General features: G+C 38.2%; 1 protein-coding gene across 4 annotated transcripts in view; it reads left to right on the top strand.

Moving 5' to 3' along the window:
• MYO1B (myosin IB) overlaps positions 1-20,583 on the top strand; it is a 175,532-nt gene that overhangs the window by 124,930 nt on the left and 30,019 nt on the right. For all 4 annotated transcript variants that reach the window (XM_069490627.1, XM_069490463.1, XM_069490383.1 and 1 more), the window contains exons 14-19: positions 9,352-9,456; positions 11,460-11,522; positions 13,941-14,141; positions 15,321-15,547; positions 18,413-18,613; positions 20,182-20,275. In XM_069490627.1, coding sequence (XP_069346728.1) covers positions 9,352-9,456; positions 11,460-11,522; positions 13,941-14,141; positions 15,321-15,547; positions 18,413-18,613; positions 20,182-20,275 — 891 coding nt within the window. The remainder of the gene's footprint in view (positions 1-9,351; positions 9,457-11,459; positions 11,523-13,940; positions 14,142-15,320; positions 15,548-18,412; positions 18,614-20,181; positions 20,276-20,583) is intronic.

The raw sequence follows: 20,583 nt of genomic DNA, 5'->3' as shown, positions 1-20,583 counted from the left end.
TGAAGCTTCTCATGAGCTACATGATTATGCCTGTGGTCATTTTCCCATTTGTAGGTTGCTTGGCAAGTGAGGCAGGCTGGTGCCAGGGGAAAAGCCAGGGAGGGGATGGCCAGATGTGGGTCCTGGCTTCACCCAGCTGGTCATTTCATCCGCCAGACTCAGGGACACAGGGTCTGGATTAGGCGAGTCATTCAGTCTCCTCCAGGTCTCATCCACCTGTGATCTTGTGATAATGAATTCTGCTGCAGAAGGTGACATACTTTCTGCTGAAGTTCATAGTGAATTTTTAAAAGTGATTCTGTCTTGCTACAAATTAAATATTTAAACATACACTTAAGTTAGAATTTCCTTTCCACCTTCTTGCTAACTTTGACATTTAGAAGCAGTTTTAAGGACCTATTAAAACACTTATTCTTGCTTTTAGGAGTGGTATTTTAGTTTGCTTCCTGGAAATAACAAGTAGACCAGGCTCCTCTTTCTTCATTCTCCCCAAGTAATGATTTGTGAATTTCTTTACGTAACTAGGCCCAGAATGACCACACAAAGAATGTACATGTTCCAGAAGATTAGGGTCACGGAATCACAGAGAAAGCATCAGAGTATTCTCTCCAGCTGACCTTTCTAGAAAACATATACCAGTCATTTTTATAACTTTTTCTTATAACAGTCATTTTTATAATAGTATGTTCTCCCTCAGTCATGTTTCATATTTAGTAGCTAGTGGTAAATACTTATCAAGGACTGAGTGTATGCAAGCATTATGATAAGTGTTGTGTGTATGGTCTGATTTAATTTTCACAAAAGAAACTCACAAAGTAGCTGTTAGTATTATTCCCATTTTACAGATCAGAAAGCGAGGCCCTGAAGTTCATGTAACGCCCCCAAGTTACACGGCTACATAGTGGCGGGCCCAGGACCTAAACCCTGGGCCCCTAATGTTTTCATTTATGGCTTTTCTTTCCTACAAGGGGTGAGACCAAGACCATGTCTTTACATTTCTCCCCCAAACTAACAGGTTCCCCAATATCTGGAAATAAGGAGAAAACCAAACATGTGATAGGTCTCTGACTCCCCCATCTCCCTGCCCTTGTCATCACTCCAAGCTCCTGGCCAGCATCGGGAGCCTTCCCAGATGGACGCGTGTGTGCTGGCAGCTGTCCATCATCATGCCCCCAGCACACAGCTCTTCAGCACAAAGTCTGCTTGTACTGCTGCCCCTTTAGCAGAATCTGCAAAGGAAAGCTGCCAGTCTTTCAGTAAAAGAGAAGAATTTGAGGTTTGTGAGTTAGGAGAATTGCTTGAGTATACTCAGAAATCACTCTGCCCAAATTAATTTATTTCTAGCAAGACCTCAGGTCACTGTTGCTAAATGGACAGAATGTCAAAGTCATTCTTTATAGTTGGCAGGGAAGAATATTTCTTACCTGGCACATTGCTGATCTAGATTTAAATGGTTTCATGAGCAGGGCAGATGGTAAGCAGAGATTTCACTAGAAAGTTAGAATAGAATTCAATGATATTTCTAAAAGAAAAGAAACTGATTTTATTTTAATTTTGCCAGAAAAAGACATTGATTTTAAGACAGTGGGCAGGTGCTTAATGTCATGTCATAATACATGGAAACTTTTAAAAATAGGATAATGGTATCATGCTGGGATATCCACTTAGCTTCCTCTTCCAGTAGGTCCTAAGATCTAATTAGCCATGGGAAAGGAACCCATACAGCACTCTAAGGAAACTGGGTTATGCCTCATGAACAATTTGAGTCAAGTATTTATTATTTACAAGATACCAGGAGAAAGCAGAGGTGTTCCTTGTCTGCCTGGAGCTTACAGGCTTGGCCTTAAGATTGAGAGCGTGTTGCTGCAGTGATACATCCTATTGGGGAGGAAGGTCTAATCGGGAAACTAGATTGCTTTTCAAAGTACGTTTGCTACAGACCTAATCAGAATAGAAGTTGGATGTTCCTGGGTAAAACATCCTTAAACTTAGCACTGGGTGAAATACCCTTCAGCAATCCAGGAATATTTTTCACATATGGTCAATTCAGCTTTCTCTCCAAGCCTATCTTGCTGAACATGTCTTCCTTCTGCAAGTTATACCATCATTTTTCTCAACACTGTTACCACTAGAGACTTCAATATATTTCTAAATACTTTTCTCCCTTTCTTCAGAGGAATACTCTACTTCAGAAGTTTGCACTTAGCTGCACATTGGAATCACCTGGGAAGCTTTTGAAAATTCAGATGTCTAGGCTGTACCCAGACTAATTATATCAGGATCTCTGGGGGTGGGGCCCCCGCAGCAGTATTTTTAAAGTTCCAAGGTGATCTCAGTGTGCAGTCACGGTTGAGACCAAATGCTCTACTAGATAAAAATTTCAGAGTGAACTGTAAACTGCAAATATATGTGGTGTTCATGCTGTTTGACCTCTTGCACAAAATCGAGCCTTACCTGCTGTTCATCTATATAGAAATCTAATGTGTGCATAAATAATAAACTTAAAACCAAACAAGTTACATTTTTATTCTTTATAAACAAAGCTTTCAGCCAAGGCCAGATCCAGTCAGTTATATGTCTATAGCAAACCTTAAAATGGCCATAACATCATTAAAAGTTAATTTTCCTTCTCTATGCAGTAACTGCTTTGTTTTTCTTCCCCCACCCCTGCCCAGTTCCTTGAGAGAATTAAGATCTGTTTTTTCATTATAATTAGTTATTCTCTCCATTTTCCTAATCTCAGATTAATCTTCAAGCATTTTGATTTTAATACCCTGTTTATTATTTATTTTGTAAATACATTTATTTGGGGAAGTCAGAATAGAGATTTGGTTAAGTGCTTTTTTAGATACTTTTACTTCTTGACATAGAATTACAAAGTTTTTGTCTCTTCTCTTAATAAATTATTCACATCCACACTCCAGATGCAAGCCTACATTTTCCTGGATTCTCAGCAATGTTAGAGCTCATGGAAACGTCAGGAAGTGCATAATATTGAACATTAGGAAACCAAGATAATTAAGGACTTAAAAGTACGGCAAGCTGAAGTACAAGGGGTCAGGGTATAGAAAAATATTCAGATCCACATCAATGCAAAAATGATATTTTCCACCCAAGTGAAAATAAACTGATATATAAATAAAGTTCATTTTTTTTTCTGTGTTCTTCAGTGAAAATTAGCTGTAGTATTTAAGAGTTCTGCCTTTTAGAATACCCTGGGCATCACTTTAAAAACTGGGCCATAAAGGGCCAGAACGTTTTTTTTTTTTTAATGTGTCTAATTCTGCCTCGTGACCCCACTGAGAGTCTCCATGAAAATGCTTTTTAGCTGAGCTGGTGGAAGCCTTTCATTCCCTTTGGTCCGTCTCTAAACGGAAGAGGGAAATTGATGCATTAAACCATGGGATGATGACACATGGATTTGACTGCAAAACATTCCAGTACCAGCTGGGTGAATAAGCTCTGTCTTGCTGGCCGCATATGATCTGATGTCAATTTGGAAAACAGATGAGTGGAACATTGACACCAAAAATAAGGTGATATGAATTAAATTCATAGAGGGGAAAAAAAATCTAGCTGTAAATCCTAGTAGAACATAAGTCCCAATTTCCTAAGGAAGAAAATTATAATCCAAATACTCTAATTCCGCACCATTCTTGTATCTGAGAACGTGGTTTATGTTTTCTAAGAAGTATTTGTTGCATCTCCTTAAAAGAACAAATGCTATTCTTTTTTAAAAAGATATTAAATATTCAAAAGTAAGTTGAGCAATCTCCATTGATTCAGCTCTTTTTCTAAGTACTTATCCGGTAGATCTTAAAGTTGGCAGGTGGTTTACTAGCATAATCTAATTAATCATTCGTGTTCGGTAGCCCAAAGCAGGCAGTGGTGGCTGATTATTTCACTTTTCATACAATTGAGCTAGTTTCCTACAGGCAAAGTGCCAGTTATTTTTAACTGTGCCTTTATACACCTTATTGAAAGTGACCCATATATAGTAAGAATGGGACAGGCTAGAGGAAATACTTGTTTCAAATAAAATAATCTAACTCTTGCACAAGAATCAATGTAGCCTAGTACATTGATCATTGGATTTGTTTTCTAAATTGTTTTTAATTCTGATGATAGTCAACACCTTCTCTGCTAGTTTTTGGTCTTCAATTTTGTTCTTCATGTGCTAGAGAACTTATAGTTAAAGAAAAAGGAAATAATTTAAAGTAGATTTAAAAACGAAAATGGCGCTGTTAACTGTGGTTCATAATATATATGCACATCATTACTCTTGCTCTAACTTTTTAAATGAAAGCCTATTTAAAAAAACATTTGAGCACTATAACATTGGATGTTTTTCTTAAAATTTGCTATATTTGCATATATACCTAGAAGAAAAATGTTATATATTTAAAGAGAATTTTCCTAAAACTTAAGGCAGTCTTTCAATTTTATAAATATCTAAAAAGAGTAGAATACTTAATGTTAAATATTTTTCTCATATGTTTTGAGGATTTTTTAAAAGTTTACTTTCTGAAAAAAAATCAGTTCTTGATTTGGAGCCTGTTTCTTGACATCGTGATATTTAAAAATGGATTGTGGTTAAGTACATTGTATTTTTTTGCAGGAACGGCATTATAATCTGGGGCTGCCAAAGGCCTCACACCAAATAAATCTTTGTTAGGACCAACAGCACGTTTTACAGCAGTAATATAGCCCAATTTCTCACTGTAAATAGTCTCCCAATGACTCACTGTAAATAGATAAATTAGTTTATCTCATTTATGAATTTATTGTTTCATCTATTATGCAAGAGACTTCATTGTATGTAAAATTTGGAAACCCAGTCCGACATGTCATATCCAAAATTTGACTTCAAATGAAAGTGCTGAAGTATAACATTTTATATAATTAACAGTACTTTTTGCTTAAATAAGTCATGGTCTTTGTGTTTGAATTGCTCACTGTTTGTGATGCTAATATTCACTTGCACACTCCTCACCTCACCATCCCAAATACAGAGGGGATAGAGCTGCCTCCTGTATTTGCTATCTTCCTTCCAGTATTTATTGTTTAAATGTGTAAGAGTTTTAAAAATATGTGTTCCTTAAAGAGTAGAAAATACCATTAGCCTCCTCTGTTGCTGAAGAGAATATATAAATAGGCCAGTATTTTTGATACATCTTTCAAAATCATTCCACATGCAAAGTTTGTGATTGATACTTGTGAGTATAAACCGGTTATAAACTCTATGGGGAGTATGATTTTCTGTTTCTTTGATGTTGAAAGGATGAACTCAAAGTCTAGAATCTTTGAAAGAAGCCCTAGAGTTTCAAATTTGCGTATATTATATCCTTCTAAACATAGTAAGTGCTCACTATCCCAATCTACAGTTGGCAAAATATACTGTGAAATAGAATAGCAGAGAACCCGGACACCTTGTTGTTTACCTGTGTTCTCTAAGCAGCCGGGGCTGCATTCAGAGGGATTGTATCGTAGAGATCCCAGGACATACTTGTTTGAAGATGCTTCTTAAAGTTTTCTTTTTATCCCTCAGTCTTTAGGGATAAATGTGACTAAGACAGTAGAGAAAAATTGCATGCATGGAGCATGGGTAGAAAACTGGAGACAGCGATGAGTCATTCATGAGGACAAGCTTCTGCCCACTTCCTCCTTGGAGTCTTTGATTCATGAGACCCACACATGGGCGAGCTGCCCAGCCCAGGGACTGCTGGCTACTCACACAGTTCTTGACAAACTAAAGAAAGTCTCCAAATATAAAGTTGCTCTGGGGCCTTCATATTTATGTGATGATTTCTAGACACAGTTTATCTAATTTATGAAGGGGAAGGGGACCAAAGTTGAACAACCTGGTGTTAATTTAATACCTATATAAATGGAACTAGGTGTTGGACCTATATAAGTTGGAGTTCTATGAACTCCAGGCTGTTCCTTGATTTTCTGCAAGTTATTGTTTGTTCACTAAATTTTTGCAAGTTATTTTAAATCATGTGTAAAGTCCCATTTCCCTCCAAATTTGAACATTGCCAACAACTTAGATCACAAAAGATGTATCTTTAGCCTTCACTGTCAGCAGTAATTAGCACACTGGTGATTCCTGACATGTTTTGGAGGCTTTGGAGGTTGTTTACAATAGATGCTGATTTCTATGGGAAAGTAAGTTAATTTCTACATTGATGATTGTGCTATTCTGTTTGGGGGTTTTTTGTTTTTTAAATTTTAGCATTAGAATAAGGTTGGAGAGTCAAGTTTTTGTTCTTTGACCATCCCCAGGAGAACACTCTCTCCTTGCCACCCTGTTTATTTTTGAAGGAGAGGTTTTAGTACAGTACTGCACAGGACTGGGTCACTGGGGCGGAAAAGAGGAGGTACTTATGGATCTTGCTGGATCTCTTCACTATTCGGTGATCTGCCAACTAACTCTGACTCACTCTCTTTTTTTTTTTTTTGTTGAGACAGGGTCTTGCTCTGTTGTCCAGGCTAAAGTGCAGTGGCATCATTGTAGCTCACTACACCCTCAAACTCCTGGGCTCGAGTGATCCTCCTGCCTCAGCCTCCCAAGTAGCTGGGACTACAGGCACGTGCCACTGTGCCCAGCTGATTTTTGTATTTCTTATAGAGATGAGGTCTCACTCTTGCTCAGGCTGGTCTTGAACTCCTGGCCTCAAGCGATCTTCCCGCCTCAGCCTTTCAAAGTGCTAGGATTACAGGCATGAGCCACCATACCTGGTCTGCCGCTGACTCGGTGGATGTTGGCCTTGGATAAATGTCATGTACATTTTCTTTTTCCTGATAATTTAGAATTAGAAGCATTAGATTCTGAAGCCTTAAGGCTTCAGTTGAGTTACATGATTTATCATTATTTCAGTCCAAGCATTTTTGTCCTGGATAGCTCTCCCCTAGCAGAACCACAATTGAGATACATAATGTAGGTATTGTGGTCCTGTCTTTTGAATTGATTGGACATGTGTCTTAATCTAATGTGTTATACCAATTAAAACTATAGCTTAAATGGTAAAAGCTGTCATTTGTGACAATGAATAACTATCAATAAGTGTTTACTTTTAGAAGTTCATTGCTAATTAAGAACTGACTGCATTTCGTGTAATCTGTCCCTTTTTGCACCAGAATGCAGTAAGTATGAACTGTTTGCAGTGCCGGTCTGTTGCATGCTCCTGTGTTGATAGCTTCTCTAGCTGTGTGAGTTTTGCAGTAAATGGTTGTTGATTAACTGTGTGGATATGAAATATAGAATTCATAGGAATTTTTAAAGGTTAAAGACAAATTTAATTTAGCTTTGACTTATTCCTTGAGTTGTGTTACAATTGTGAAGCTTTGCCTCTTATTTCTTAATCTGCTTGTGTGTTTCATAGTCCTGTTTTAGAAGTGTACTTCAAGCTGTTCATGGCCACCAGTGTGTCTGAGGACACTAGTTGCTTTCCCCTTCCTTCTCCTCATTAATTGCCACTTGATGATTTAGCATAATTGGGTTGAAATTGCTCCATGGGCACAGACTTACCAAATAACAGAAAAGATTTACACCATGAGTTTGTTTTCTAAAACAAACCAAAGATCTGTTCTTGTAAGCCATTAAAAATTTAATTTTGTTTGTAAGTTTTTCGTTTGTGGTAGTTGCATTATATAAGGACATGTTTTAACAAACCAAAAAGCTAGACTTTCTCATGTATGAAATGTCTTTATGCTAATTATAATAATAATAAGGCATCTATGCCAGACTGACTTCCGTTTCTAATCACAATCCTTAGCTCTGAGGATTTGAGCACAGGGTTTTAAAAAATTTGTGTGAAAATGAGTACTGAGGAACACCCTTTGTGTCTCAGATCATATTTGTTGGAAGTATTGAAAATAAATGTTTGCCCTTTTGTAGGAACCTTCAGAATTTAAAAAAAACCAACAACCTTTTATCCCGGACTAGATTTAGCACTAACAAGTTAAGTCAGTGGTAGTGTATTCACACGTGTCACCTGTAGTTTAGAGTTAAAAACTTCCTCTGATCAGTTCATCACTGGTGATTAGAAAGCCTTAGCGGACTCCCAGGAGAAAATGTGGTCAGATGTTGCATCATAAATGATGTATCATTTAAAAATTTTCCCAAGTAGGATCAAAGTTGGTTTTAAAAGATCAACTTTCAGAAAACTCTATGACGTCTTCCGTTTTGCCCTTTACGGAGAGACCTGAAGGCCTGTTGCTCTGCGTATCCACGAGGAGCAGCCAGCTTCAGTTACACCATTGCATGGGGACCCTCCTTGCTCCTTAGACCAGGACCGGCCACCTCAGTGGGAGAAGAGTCATTCTGTCCCTTTCTCCCACTTGGCAAAAGGGAGAGACAGAGGTGAAAATAACAAGTTTTAGTACTAGATGTACCTCTTCCTGGAAGGTGTGTTTCCTGGTGAGATGTATTCACCCAACAGACATGTGCTTTGTGCCCTCAATATGTACAGCGATACACTAAGCCCTGTGGATTGTTCAGAAATGATTTCGGCGTGGAGCTTCCCTCAGAGAATTCGTAAGAGATAAATAACCCTAGTAAGAAGGGGAAACTGCTGATACCTACAAGTGATCAAGGGTGTTGGGCCTTCTGAGAAGAGAGACCGTTTCTATCTAGGGGGATGATTTTGATGGTTTAATTCCCTCGGGTCTCTATTTGGTAGGAACTTCATTCGTTGGTTCACTCGTCCAGTTCATACTGAGTACTGGCTAGGTGTGAGGTGCTGTGTGAGGCCGAGGAATACAGTGGACGAGAGAAGGTGGTTGCCTTGCCCTTAAGGAAGGTACGGCCTAGTGAGGCAGAGGAGTATGGAACTAATCAACACATGTGTACACTCACATACACACATGTTCATAGAACATGTTTTATAAAAAGGGCTGGGGCGTAGGAGTCAGAGTGGGGGATCTGACCCTGGCAGGGGGTGGAGGGGGATAAGAGGTCAGGTCAGAAGCACTTTCTTGAGCTCTAAAGTTTCACCTGAGAATGCAAGATTGAGGACTTGGTGATAGAAATTGTAAATGTCACTGTGTCTTTGCTGATCCTTCAGGGAAATTTTTTTTTTAACCATGTGTGGGGTGTTTCTCCGTCAACTAAAAATCTTCATCCTTCAAATGCTGCATCATTTGTGTATACGCCATTCACTTTCTCGTGAGGCATATTCCTCGAGTGCTGCAGTGGGCAAGCGTCTGTCCTAGGAGCCGTGTGCTGGGCCGCAGTTAAAGCTGAAAGACCATGTGTGGCATTTCTCATGGATTGAGATGTTTGAGTGTCATTGTTATGGGAGAACTAGCGACATGATTTATAAGGCTTTTTTCATTTTCTTCATCCAGGACAACAGCTTTGAGCAGTTCATTATTAATTATTGTAATGAGAAGCTACAACAGATCTTCATTGAACTTACCCTTAAAGAAGAGCAAGAGGAGTATATACGGGAGGTAATGTTGAAATGCTTTTTCAAAATGTTGGTCCTTTGTTACTCATAATGTAAATTCCAGATTCAGAAGATGGTCTAAACATGACCCTGGAATCAGGTTTATCTAAGTTTAGTCAGATTGTGGTTTTTTAAAATTTGCTTGGTATGACGTCTAAGCTAAGTGGGATTTTCTTTTTTACTGTGCCACTAGTGCCTAGAATGATGCCTAGCACATAGCAGATGCTCAATAAATATCAGTTGGCAGCCTCTAATCTCATTGGATTCCACCATAATGATGAAAAATAACAGTGTGTTAAGAAAATAGTCTGAAGCCAGGTGCAGTGATGCACGGCTGTAATCCCAGCTACTTGGGAGGCTGGGATGGGAGGATTGCTTGAGCCCAGAAATTTGAGACCAGCCTGGGCAACATAGTGAGACCCTGTCTCAAAAAAATAAAAGAAAGAAAATAAATAGTCCCATATAGCAGTCGTGGAAGGGTTATGACTGCAAAGAACAGCACAAGGGAATTTTGGGGACTAATTATGGTGGTGGTTACATGATACTATGCATTGGCCAAAACTTAAAGAACTGTATACCAGAAATAGTATCACTATAAGGAGATTTGAAAATATTTTGAGACTTTGCTCAATCTCAATCAAAAGCATTGCTTTTCAAAATTTATAATAAAATAGGTAACATTTATTGCATGCTTGCTACATACAAGGTATTGTATTCAGTGCTTTGTATGAATTACCTCATTTAATGTAATTCAGAAATAACCAGAATTAATGTTTACAAAGTCCTTGCATTTTTTAAAACACATACTTGGCTTTCACCCTTTCCTTTTTTAAATAGCCAGTCTTTTTCCAGGTATAAAATTATTTATTTTAAAAAAATAAAAGGGAGGGATTATTTTATGGCCTATATTTTTGTTTCCTTTTCATTTATTTCTTTAATATTTTAGTAATGATATTGCCTATTTTTTTTTTTCATTTTCTTTAGTGTCATTTTAAGCTGTTAAGGACACAGAATCTTCTTTTCTTTTGTTTTTCAATGTAGATTTTTCTAATGTGATTATTATCCCCAGTGACTTAGTAAAACAACCCATTTATTCTAAAGCTAAATCATAAATATTTCATCTTGATTTTAGAATGCCTGATGCTTTAGGAATGTTTTATACTTGTCTGGCACTTTTTTGTAACATAAACATCCTAAAAGCAAGATTCATTCTCTTCCTGTCTTTTCATCATAGAGAATGCCCAAACTTTGATGTGTAACTTAAAACAGTTTGTACAGATTGTCTAAAACACTTCTAAGAGTATATAGGAAGATTCCTAGATTGCTGTATGAATTAAATTCTCTCCCCTTAGAAGAAAAATAAATGTTTATACTTATAGACAAAGTGTAAGCAGACACAGAATGATTACATTTGGCCTTACAGATTTGGCTTTGTAGCTAGCATTAAAACCGGTGGATAGGTTTTCTTGTCTTTCCTTATGTTGAACATGTGAATACTTAGTCTTGACACAGGGCTTTTTTTTTTAACACTTGAAATAGTTAACTTCCCTGCAACATAAGATTGACTCTAAAATTAATTTTTTCCTTGTGATTACAAACTAAGAACAGAAAAATCTGGGCCTTAAATTCTTGGGATCAAGTTCTAACTTATTTCCTTATAAACACTGTAAGTATACACAAAGTAATATTGACCCAAGGGCCTGTTGAGTAAATATTTGGCCCAGGGCCAGTGAAGTGCATGGGAAATTGCTACAGATGGGAGAGTGGAATGGGAGACAGTTTCAGAATAGGTCAAGGGCATGCACTTCAATCAGATTATGTCAGCAGTGGGTTGCTGCATTAAGAAAGTTTTGGGAACTGAGTATGACATTTGCAGCATTGATTCTATAAAGGAAATAAATTCGGAGAAGAAGTGAGATATGATAAGATAGGCAAAGTGTGTTTTATGGATGGTGGTATTGTGGCTTTATCATATGTGATTTGATTTTGTTCTGTTTTATATTTTAGGACATAGAGTGGACTCACATTGACTACTTCAATAATGCTATCATATGTGACCTAATAGAAAATGTGAGTACTTAGGTACAGTTTTCTAAAGAATGTCTTTTTAGTAATATAATTCACTAATTATAAATATTCTCACAGCCTTCAATTTTTAAGCATTAGTATTATCACTGTTTTACACTTTTTTTTTTAAGGGACTACAGGGTTCTGGAGACTTTATTGTAGCCCTAAGAGATCATATACAGTTCTCGAACACATGTATAAACAGCTGGACATTTTGATACTTAGTCTGGGTCCCCCAGGACCAGCCTGTTGCCATATTACAGAGCCCTTTTATGACCTTCAGACACCAGGCCTTTAAATACACCGGCCTTTTTTGTGCAGTTGGAGCCAGGTCCAATCCGTGGCTCCTGGGAACGTGGGCACTTGGCGAGAGTAGGCTCTGAGCAGCCACCCAGTGTTTTGCCAAATCAGAATACCCATTTCATTTTTAAAACTCTAGTGACCTCTTAACATACTGTCTACATTAAGATAAAAAGGGATAAAGGGACCATCTCTGGAGCTGAATTAAGTGGGACCCCAGAAGTGGCTCAGGTACCGACCGAGCACTGATTCCGAGACCGTTGCAGAGGGTACTGCGTGTGTGACTGCAGGTGGCCAAGGACCCTGGAAGTTTTCAGATGACCCGAATCCGTGTGTGTATGTGAAAAAGCTTAAAGAATGAAAAATTATTGGATAATTTTTAGTAAGCTTCTGCATCTAAGATTTTTGTTTTTAGATCGTATTCTGTAGTTTATCATAAATGAATTAATTGTTGGAAGACTGATTTGTGTGTGAAAACCAGGAAACTGTTATGTTATGCTTAGGATTACTAGTGCTTCTGACCTTGATAAAGTAATTTGAGACAATGTGTAAACGTCATCGTCCTACAGTCTTTTTAGCAGTCAGCGGTAGGGGAATGCTGTGTTTCGGGAGTACCGTCACAGGCCCTGAATGTATAGCAGACCATTTTCTTTTCATCTTTAACAAGCCCTTTTGGAAATGACTTAATTAGCCATTATTTTTTTCTTCAATATTCAAGATACTCCTGAAAGTTGCATCTTTGAATAAATTGTACATTAAAAGCAATATTCTAAATCATCACTCTTTTTCAATAAAAATTAAACTTTGTTTTAGAAAATCTGAACAGTGTTGAAATGGGAAGACTAACATTCCACATAAGCAATTTAAAACTGTAGTCTGAAATCCAGAAAATCAGTGGATTTCCTGGTAAATTTTGTGAAGAAGGTAATTTGCTGTACGAACTTTAATTTTCAAAATTCTTGACTAGTATGTTTTCCTTTATAAACATAACATTGCATTTAATTATTCTCCCTTAAGAAGAGGAGAAGGGAAAGAACAGTGGTAATATACTTAATTCAGCTAGATTATCTCAGCCAAAAATCCCCTTGCACACATGATTGAAGAAACTCATGTTCACATAGGAGCCTGGGTACATAAAGGAAATGTTTCCTTCCAGCATCATTAAACAATAAAGTTTATTCTGGGGATGTTATGAACACACTTGATTCCTGAGAGTCCACACTTCCCCTGGGTTTTGTGTGGAATAAGTAACTGCTGGTCAGAGGATGTCATGGCTTTGTGAGTAAAAGGGGAGAGGAACAGGGGACTTGGCCCTGGTGGAAGTGGGTGGGGTTGATGGTCAGTGGAGTGGATTGTTTTTGGAATTAAGACTTGTGAGCTTGTAGGGGCAATCCAAGGAACCTCAGCCATGATTTAGCAAAGTAAAAGCTTCCTGATTTCTGATTCAGTTTAGGGCTGACTGCTCTTGGAATAAATATGATCACAGGATCTGAACGTGCAACAAATAAATTTTCACTTATGTTTTTCTATATAAAACAGGCATGCTATTCTAAAGAGGTATTCTTGGAAACAGTTTGATTGCAATGATCATTAAGAGCAGTACTCCAAATCACAGCTTTTTTTCACTAGAAAATAAACTTTATTTTGAACACATGAAGAATTTGGAAACAAAACCAATTTCTTTCTTAAGCTGTGACTCAAATAATGGACTTAGGAGACTGCTTTGTGATTTGTAACATGTTATAGAGGCTGTATTGTCACATTGGTTTCTGGCTTTTAGATTTGGTTTTGAATCTTTGCAGTTTAACTTTTTATAATAGTATGAATTTCAGTCATCAGCTGGCTCAGGTGGCTGAGGTCACTCCCGCGTCCTGTTCTGTGGGTGGGGAGAGACTGAGACAGACACATTCCTCGCCCCCGCCACACACACACCTGGGGACACTTGGGAAAAAAGCTACTTCCTGTGGCTTTTGTTATTTGTTTTTGATTCCCTGCTTTTCGTTGTAACTGAGCAGAATTTTCTTATGACTAAGTTAATTGTGTTTGATGGTGTAATTAGGAATAACTACTAAAACAATACGGTGAGGAAGGAAGGTGACTTTTTTATTTCCTTTCTCCCAGAACACAAACGGAATCCTGGCCATGCTGGATGAAGAGTGCCTGAGGCCTGGCACGGTCACTGACGAGACCTTCCTAGAAAAGCTGAACCAGGTCTGCGCCACCCACCAGCACTTCGAGAGCAGGATGAGCAAGTGCTCTCGGTTCCTCAACGACACGACGCTGCCTCACAGCTGCTTCCGAATCCAGCATTATGCTGGCAAGGTATGGGGCAGCCGTGAGCACCAGCCCAGAGCCAGGCCTGCTGAGCCCTTCCTGCGAGGAGGCGGTGCCCGAGAGATGGGCGTCCTCAGTGATAATGCTGAGTTGTGAGGACGAATTGCACTGCTGACATAGTTGACTCAATAAGTGTTCAATAGAAATAGAATCTGGGCCATGGGGAGCAAAATCTCACTAATATGGAGAACTGAAAGCAAAGCCAGTGAACTTAATGAAAAGTCCAAATATATTTTTAAAAATTGATTTTATTATTTTCAAGCTATATGCTATCCTATAAAAAATATCTCTCAATATTATTAAAGGAGATTTGCCAGTAAAAATTAGATGTCACCAAAGACTTACAATAAGGTTTTAAAAGTACAAGCCATTTAGCAAAAATAATAAATTCTTAGATTGAAATTTTGAAATGATACTGGGGGAAATATTACTTTTTTAAGAAAGAACTTACATGGTTACCATTTGGGGAAATTAATTTCATATCATCTTATATAAAGAAAATGTTAAAAACAATCTTGATAATAGATTAATTGATAATTAAAATATAATGATACTTAGAATCCTAAAATATTGATTATAGTTAATACTTCCTTTCTTAAAAGATTGTAAACTTCAAAGGGAAAAAATTTTAATTATGTATTTATAAAAATTAAGTATGTGTCATATGAATTATCTTTAATTTCAAAATATTAAAGCTTGGTACTTCTTTTTTTAATTAGCTTAGATTATTAGAAGATACATCTCTGATCTGTTTCTCTGCTGCTTCAGGATGTCTATGAAAATCTTAGTGTTATTTCTGTTTTCCCCTGTCTGCTTTTAAACAGACTAGAATTGGCACATGAGAACTAAAAAATAAAAGTAAAACCTCAAAATATGTTCAGACACCAAAAAAATCTCAAATCCTTTGAAAATGTTATGATAACATTTTTGGAGTTTATTCTTGCAAATCCTGAATGGTAATAGAATTTATTTTGATCTCTTCTGTGATTTAGACAGATGGAATTTAAACTTGGAGGTGAATTCGATATAGAGTGTGACTAATGTGTCGGGGACTTTTTGGTGGTGAGGGAAGAGGCTGCAGTGTGGATAGCGTTGGAATATTTTTAACAGTTGTTTGACATTATAGCGTGCAGTGTGCCAGTGTTGAGTTCTGTGTGCTGCTCATAGGTGCTGTACCAGGTGGAAGGATTTGTTGACAAAAACAACGACCTCCTCTATCGAGACCTATCCCAGGCTATGTGGAAGGCCAGCCACGCCCTCATCAAGTCTTTGTTCCCCGAAGGGAATCCCACCAAGATCAACCTGAAAAGGCCTCCGACTGCAGGCTCTCAGTTCAAGGCATCCGTGGCCACTCTGATGAAAAACCTACAGACCAAGAACCCAAACTACATTAGGTATTTCTGGCATATAAAATTCTCTGACAGTTCAAATGTGAGAGCGCTCCGAAGGAATATCATGTTCCTGTTTGCTTAAATCTGAGTGTAGCTCAAGCAGAGGATACCCGATGTACTTACAGATGAAATAATATCTGGGGTTGGCTTAAAAAAATTCTCCACTGTCCTTTCCCTCAAAATAAGAAAGTTAAAAAAAAAAAATGAAGAAAAAAAAAGTTGGGGGGATGATAATGATACTTAATGAAACTCAGTCTTTGGCATCTAGGGGTTTTCAACTTTCTGTGTGTTTAATATTTTTTTTAACGACACATTAAGAAACAAAATATAAATGTTTTTTCTGAGCAGGGTTTTGCAGAAAACTCTTTTGTTGGCTTCATTTTGAATTCTTGTTACATTAATTTAGAGGAGAGCACTGAAACAAGTGGAGCTTTAGTTGCAACTCTGGTGCTTGTTAGGGGACATGCACCTCTTTCTTCCCTGTGACACGTGTAGGCCTGGAGAAGGCAATGATTTCTAAAAGCAATCCGAATGTTTTAAAAACAATAGAAAGATCTTCTTTAAAAATCTCTGGTCTTTTTTTTTTTTCCTACTTCTAGAGCATCTTAGGTATAACTATCTTAAAATTCAGTAAAGACCAACTAGTATTACAGTTTGTTGTGTGTATTTGGGGAGCTAGATCATAGAAGATATGTGTCTGATGGGTCAGATTTCAGATAGCACACCCATGCCCACAAATACTTTCTATAGTTGTCTTTGAAGATTCAGTTAGGAGGAAACTAGAGTGGAGAACATTTCTGTGCTTGGCTTGTTTACCTGATATTTATATTAGTAGAAATATAAGTAGCCAAAATCTCCAGATTTGATTGCAGTCAGATTAGAACATATATTGGGAGAAGATTCTAGTTTCAAAAAATAAAAAAAGCCAAGACCATCTGGGCATGGTGGCTCATGCCTATAATCCCAGCACTTTGGGAGGCCAAGGCAGGGGGATCACTTGAGCCCAGGAGTTTGAGACCAGCCTGGGCAACATAGCAAGACCCCATCTCTACAAAAAATAAAAAGAATTAGCTGAGGGGGTGGTGTGTGCCTGTAGTACCAGCTACTTGGGTGGCTGAGGCAGGAGGATTGCTTGAAGCCCAGGAGTTTGGGCTGCAGTGAGTTATGATCATGCCACTGCACTCTAGCCTGGTTGATAGAATGATACCCTGTCTCTTTAAAAAAAAAAAAAAAAAAAAACCTAGGAAACTTTCTGTGATTAGTTGCTCTTGTTATCTCAACTGAGTGAATTTTTTTTGCATTTTACTATATTTTATTGAGGTATCATTTACATGAAGCGATATGCACAGATCTTAGATGAACAGTTCAATTAATTTTTTAATGATTACATATACTTTTTGGTAGCCACCACCCAGGTCAAGACATAAAACATTTCTATCACCTCAAAAAGTTCTTTTATTTCCCTCCATTTTCGTGGTTTTTATGTCTTCCTAAGAAATGTTAATTAATAGACCCCAAGGTTGTGAATATATTGTCATATTTTCTTCTAGAGCTTTGTAATTTCAGATTTCATATTTAGGTCTATTTTTCCTGCATGTGGATATCCTGTTGCTCTGCCACTATATACTGAAAAGAATATAATCTATTTTTTCATTTATTTGCTTTGGTGCCTTTAGCATCAGTTGAATGTATATGTAGGGGTCTGAACTCACTAGGCTGTTCCATTGATCTATCTGTCTATCTTTGTTTAACCCAAAGCGTGGACATTATTTTTATAAATGGTAAAACAAAAAGCATAACACCAAGGCCAAACTATTAATAGATAAGATGATATTGTCCATATATCTTATTTGACACTTGTAGTCAGGCAGCCGTAATCATAAGTGTTTAACCGTCCTATTACTTAGGGCACAGGGATTACTGTAATATGATCCAAAACCAACAATGACTTAAACAAGATTGACATTTATTTCTTACATAACTTCCAAATGTAAGGACTCCAGAGCTAATCAGACAGCTTCTTTTATTCTGTGGCTCTGCCATTTCTCAGCTGTTTTCTTCATCTGCGTGGTCAAAGATGGCTGTCCACCATGTCAACATTTGCAGCCAGCAGTAAACTAAACAAGACCGGGGGAGAGCCCATCTTTTCCTTTAAGGACACAGACCATAATCTACAGACCTTACTTCCTTTCTGATCCCAATAGTGGTCAGAATTTGCTGGCATGGCCACACCTACTTGCAAAGGAGGCTGGGAAATGTAATCTTCCCTGGGCAGCAAAGTACCCTGATTAAAAAGAACAGACCTAGGGAAGCAACAACGATTTTTATCTTTTTATTGAGGTATTTTATATATATAGTAAAGGATATGAACCTTAAATGTGCAGCTTGTTGAATTTTTACATAGGTATACACTTGTGTTACCCCATCCAGACCAAGATGTAAAACATTTCCATCATCCCAAAAAGTTCCCTTGTGCTGTTTCCATGTCTGTCCCCACCACTACCTCTCCCCAGAGGGCACAGCAATACTGGTTTCTAAACACAGATTAGCTTTGCTTGAACTATCAATGGAATCACACATGTACTCTTCTGACACTTTTTTCACCCAATGAAATGTTAATGATTCTCATGCATGTTGTCACCTATAGTGGTAGTTTTTTCTTTTTTGTGACCGCTGTATATGCAGTATTATATTTATTTTTAGGTTCTCGTAAAATGATTTGAAATCATTTCAAAAGAAATGACTAGGTTTCCCAGGAAGAACATATTATTGTACCATGAAACAATCATATATAATACTTTGTAAAATATAGGCAGTTAAATCCTTAAGAGGCAGAGTTTAAAACCCAAAATCTTTGTAATCTCTTAGGTGTATCAAACCGAATGATAAAAAAGCAGCACACATCTTCAGCGAGGCTCTGGTATGTCATCAGATCAGGTACCTGGGCCTCTTGGAGAATGTCCGAGTGAGGAGGGCCGGCTACGCCTTCAGGCAGGCCTACGAGCCTTGCCTGGAACGGTACAAAATGCTGTGTAAGCAAACGTGGCCCCACTGGAAAGGACCAGCAAGGTAAGAAATCCATTGACCACACCTACTAATGAATATTTAAAGTATACAAATAACACGCTTTTTCCCCGTATGATGTTAGGTAAACCAGAATTCTATGAAAAATTGGGTGTAACCTCTGTCTTGGACCCTTTTCTATCACGGTACCATTTTGTGCTAATTCTTGATTAATTGTCGAGGTCTCAATTTTCTTAATGCCAAAATAGGACTTACAGAATCCACACTTGGAACTTGTGTGTCAATACAATTGTTAAAATATGCCCATGGTAAATTCGTAGGAGGCGTTTTGTAGTTGACATATATATATTTGTGTAGAATCCTAGAAGGGCAAAGTTAGAGGCACGGAATTGCCATTCTCAGCTTGCCACTTTTCCCATGAGGAATTTACCCCCAGAGAGAGTCGGTGGGGGGGGGGGGGTGAAGGTCTCCCTGTTTGCCCAGGTCTGCGCTAGTTGAGAATTAGGTGGCAGGAGCAGATGGGATTCACAGGGTCAGCGCTGTTGCTGGGAAAGCTGGATTGAAGATCGGGCCATACAGCTTTCAGCTGGTCTGCCCTGAATTGTCTGACCCATTCAGTCCCAGCTCAGTGCTGGACACTGCAGGCCCATCCAAGGAGTGTCCCCATGCCCTGTGAGCTCTCCATGTGCAGAAAGAACGTTCGTGCTGCCACTGCAGGAGAGAAATCAGGCCTTGCCTGTGCAGTGACCTTCCTTGCCCTCTGCGGGCTGCGGAAGCTCTCTCCAGAATACTACAGGAGGGCTAACGTGCATGTTTCATGGGCCTGGGCAGGAACTTAGGGATTTTCATTTCACTGTGCTTGTGTTGCCTCCACATTCTCAGTGGACCTGGCCTTTCTCAGGAACATCAACAGTATTAAGACATTCGTTCTGCGTAATAAGAAGATATAGAAACTCCAGACATATGGTGTGGTCTCTAATACCTAATAATGTTGGATCTGGGTACTGTTTCAGTTCCCACTGCTGATTTCCAGGGTGTTATGGAAAACGTGCACCATAATACGGAACACGTACTTACTCCCTGCCTGCCACCTAGTCCATAGGTGGTGGAGCGAGGTTTCATTTTAGAAAGCCAGGGTCCAGGATGTGCAGGTCAGAGCCAGGTCCAGGCCTTGCTCCCACCATGTATGGCTCACGTTCTTCCGCATCCCACTGGGCTGGCACTTAGCACACCCTCAGGGGCAGGAACAATGTCTACAATGTTTTCAAGAATTAACTGAGTGGGTTCTGAGTGTCCCTGGTTGGTACATCATTATGGATATATTTGATAGAAGTGTTATTGTCTCTGCTAGTGCAATCAAGAAATTGGCTTTAATACCATGTTTTCTTAGAATACATAGTTCTGAACCCAAATTTGCCTTTTTAGTGTTTACCAGGTTTGGTTTCATTTATGGAATTCAGTTTTGAAAATTCTTTGATAAAAGGATTATTACTGAAAAAGCAGTTATACTTGGAAATGAAGCTATTTTTTATACCACAGAGAACCTGATATCATGACATAAGCTAAGATAAAACTATTTTTGTAACTCAGAAAACTGTTTTTATTTTTTTAAGGTCTGGTGTGGAGGTCCTGTTTAATGAATTAGAGATTCCTGTGGAAGAATACTCCTTTGGTAGATCAAAGATCTTCATCCGAAACCCAAGAACAGTATGTAACCAAAACTTGCACACTCTGAACTTAAGTTAGAATCATATAGGCAAGTTCTTAAAAGATATTTAACTTTGTAACATTACCCGAGATGGTGCCACAAATGCCACAGTCTTGTGTTCATCTGCAAACGTCCAAGAGGATGGAGCAAATGAGGGATAGTGGAAAAACATGTAATTTTTATGAACTCTCAGTCTTTGGTCTGATAGATTGTACAACACTTAAGAAATTATAAAGAAACTCTTACTACAACAATAAAATCTCCTGAATTCATACCAACTAGGGGAAAATTCAGTCTGTATTTGTAA

This window comes from Eulemur rufifrons, chromosome 1 (genome assembly GCF_041146395.1).
Source record: "Eulemur rufifrons isolate Redbay chromosome 1, OSU_ERuf_1, whole genome shotgun sequence".
Taxonomy (NCBI): Eukaryota; Metazoa; Chordata; class Mammalia; order Primates; family Lemuridae; genus Eulemur; species Eulemur rufifrons.
Note: the sequence above shows the minus strand (reverse complement) of the source record. Positions and strands in the feature narration are given on the sequence as shown.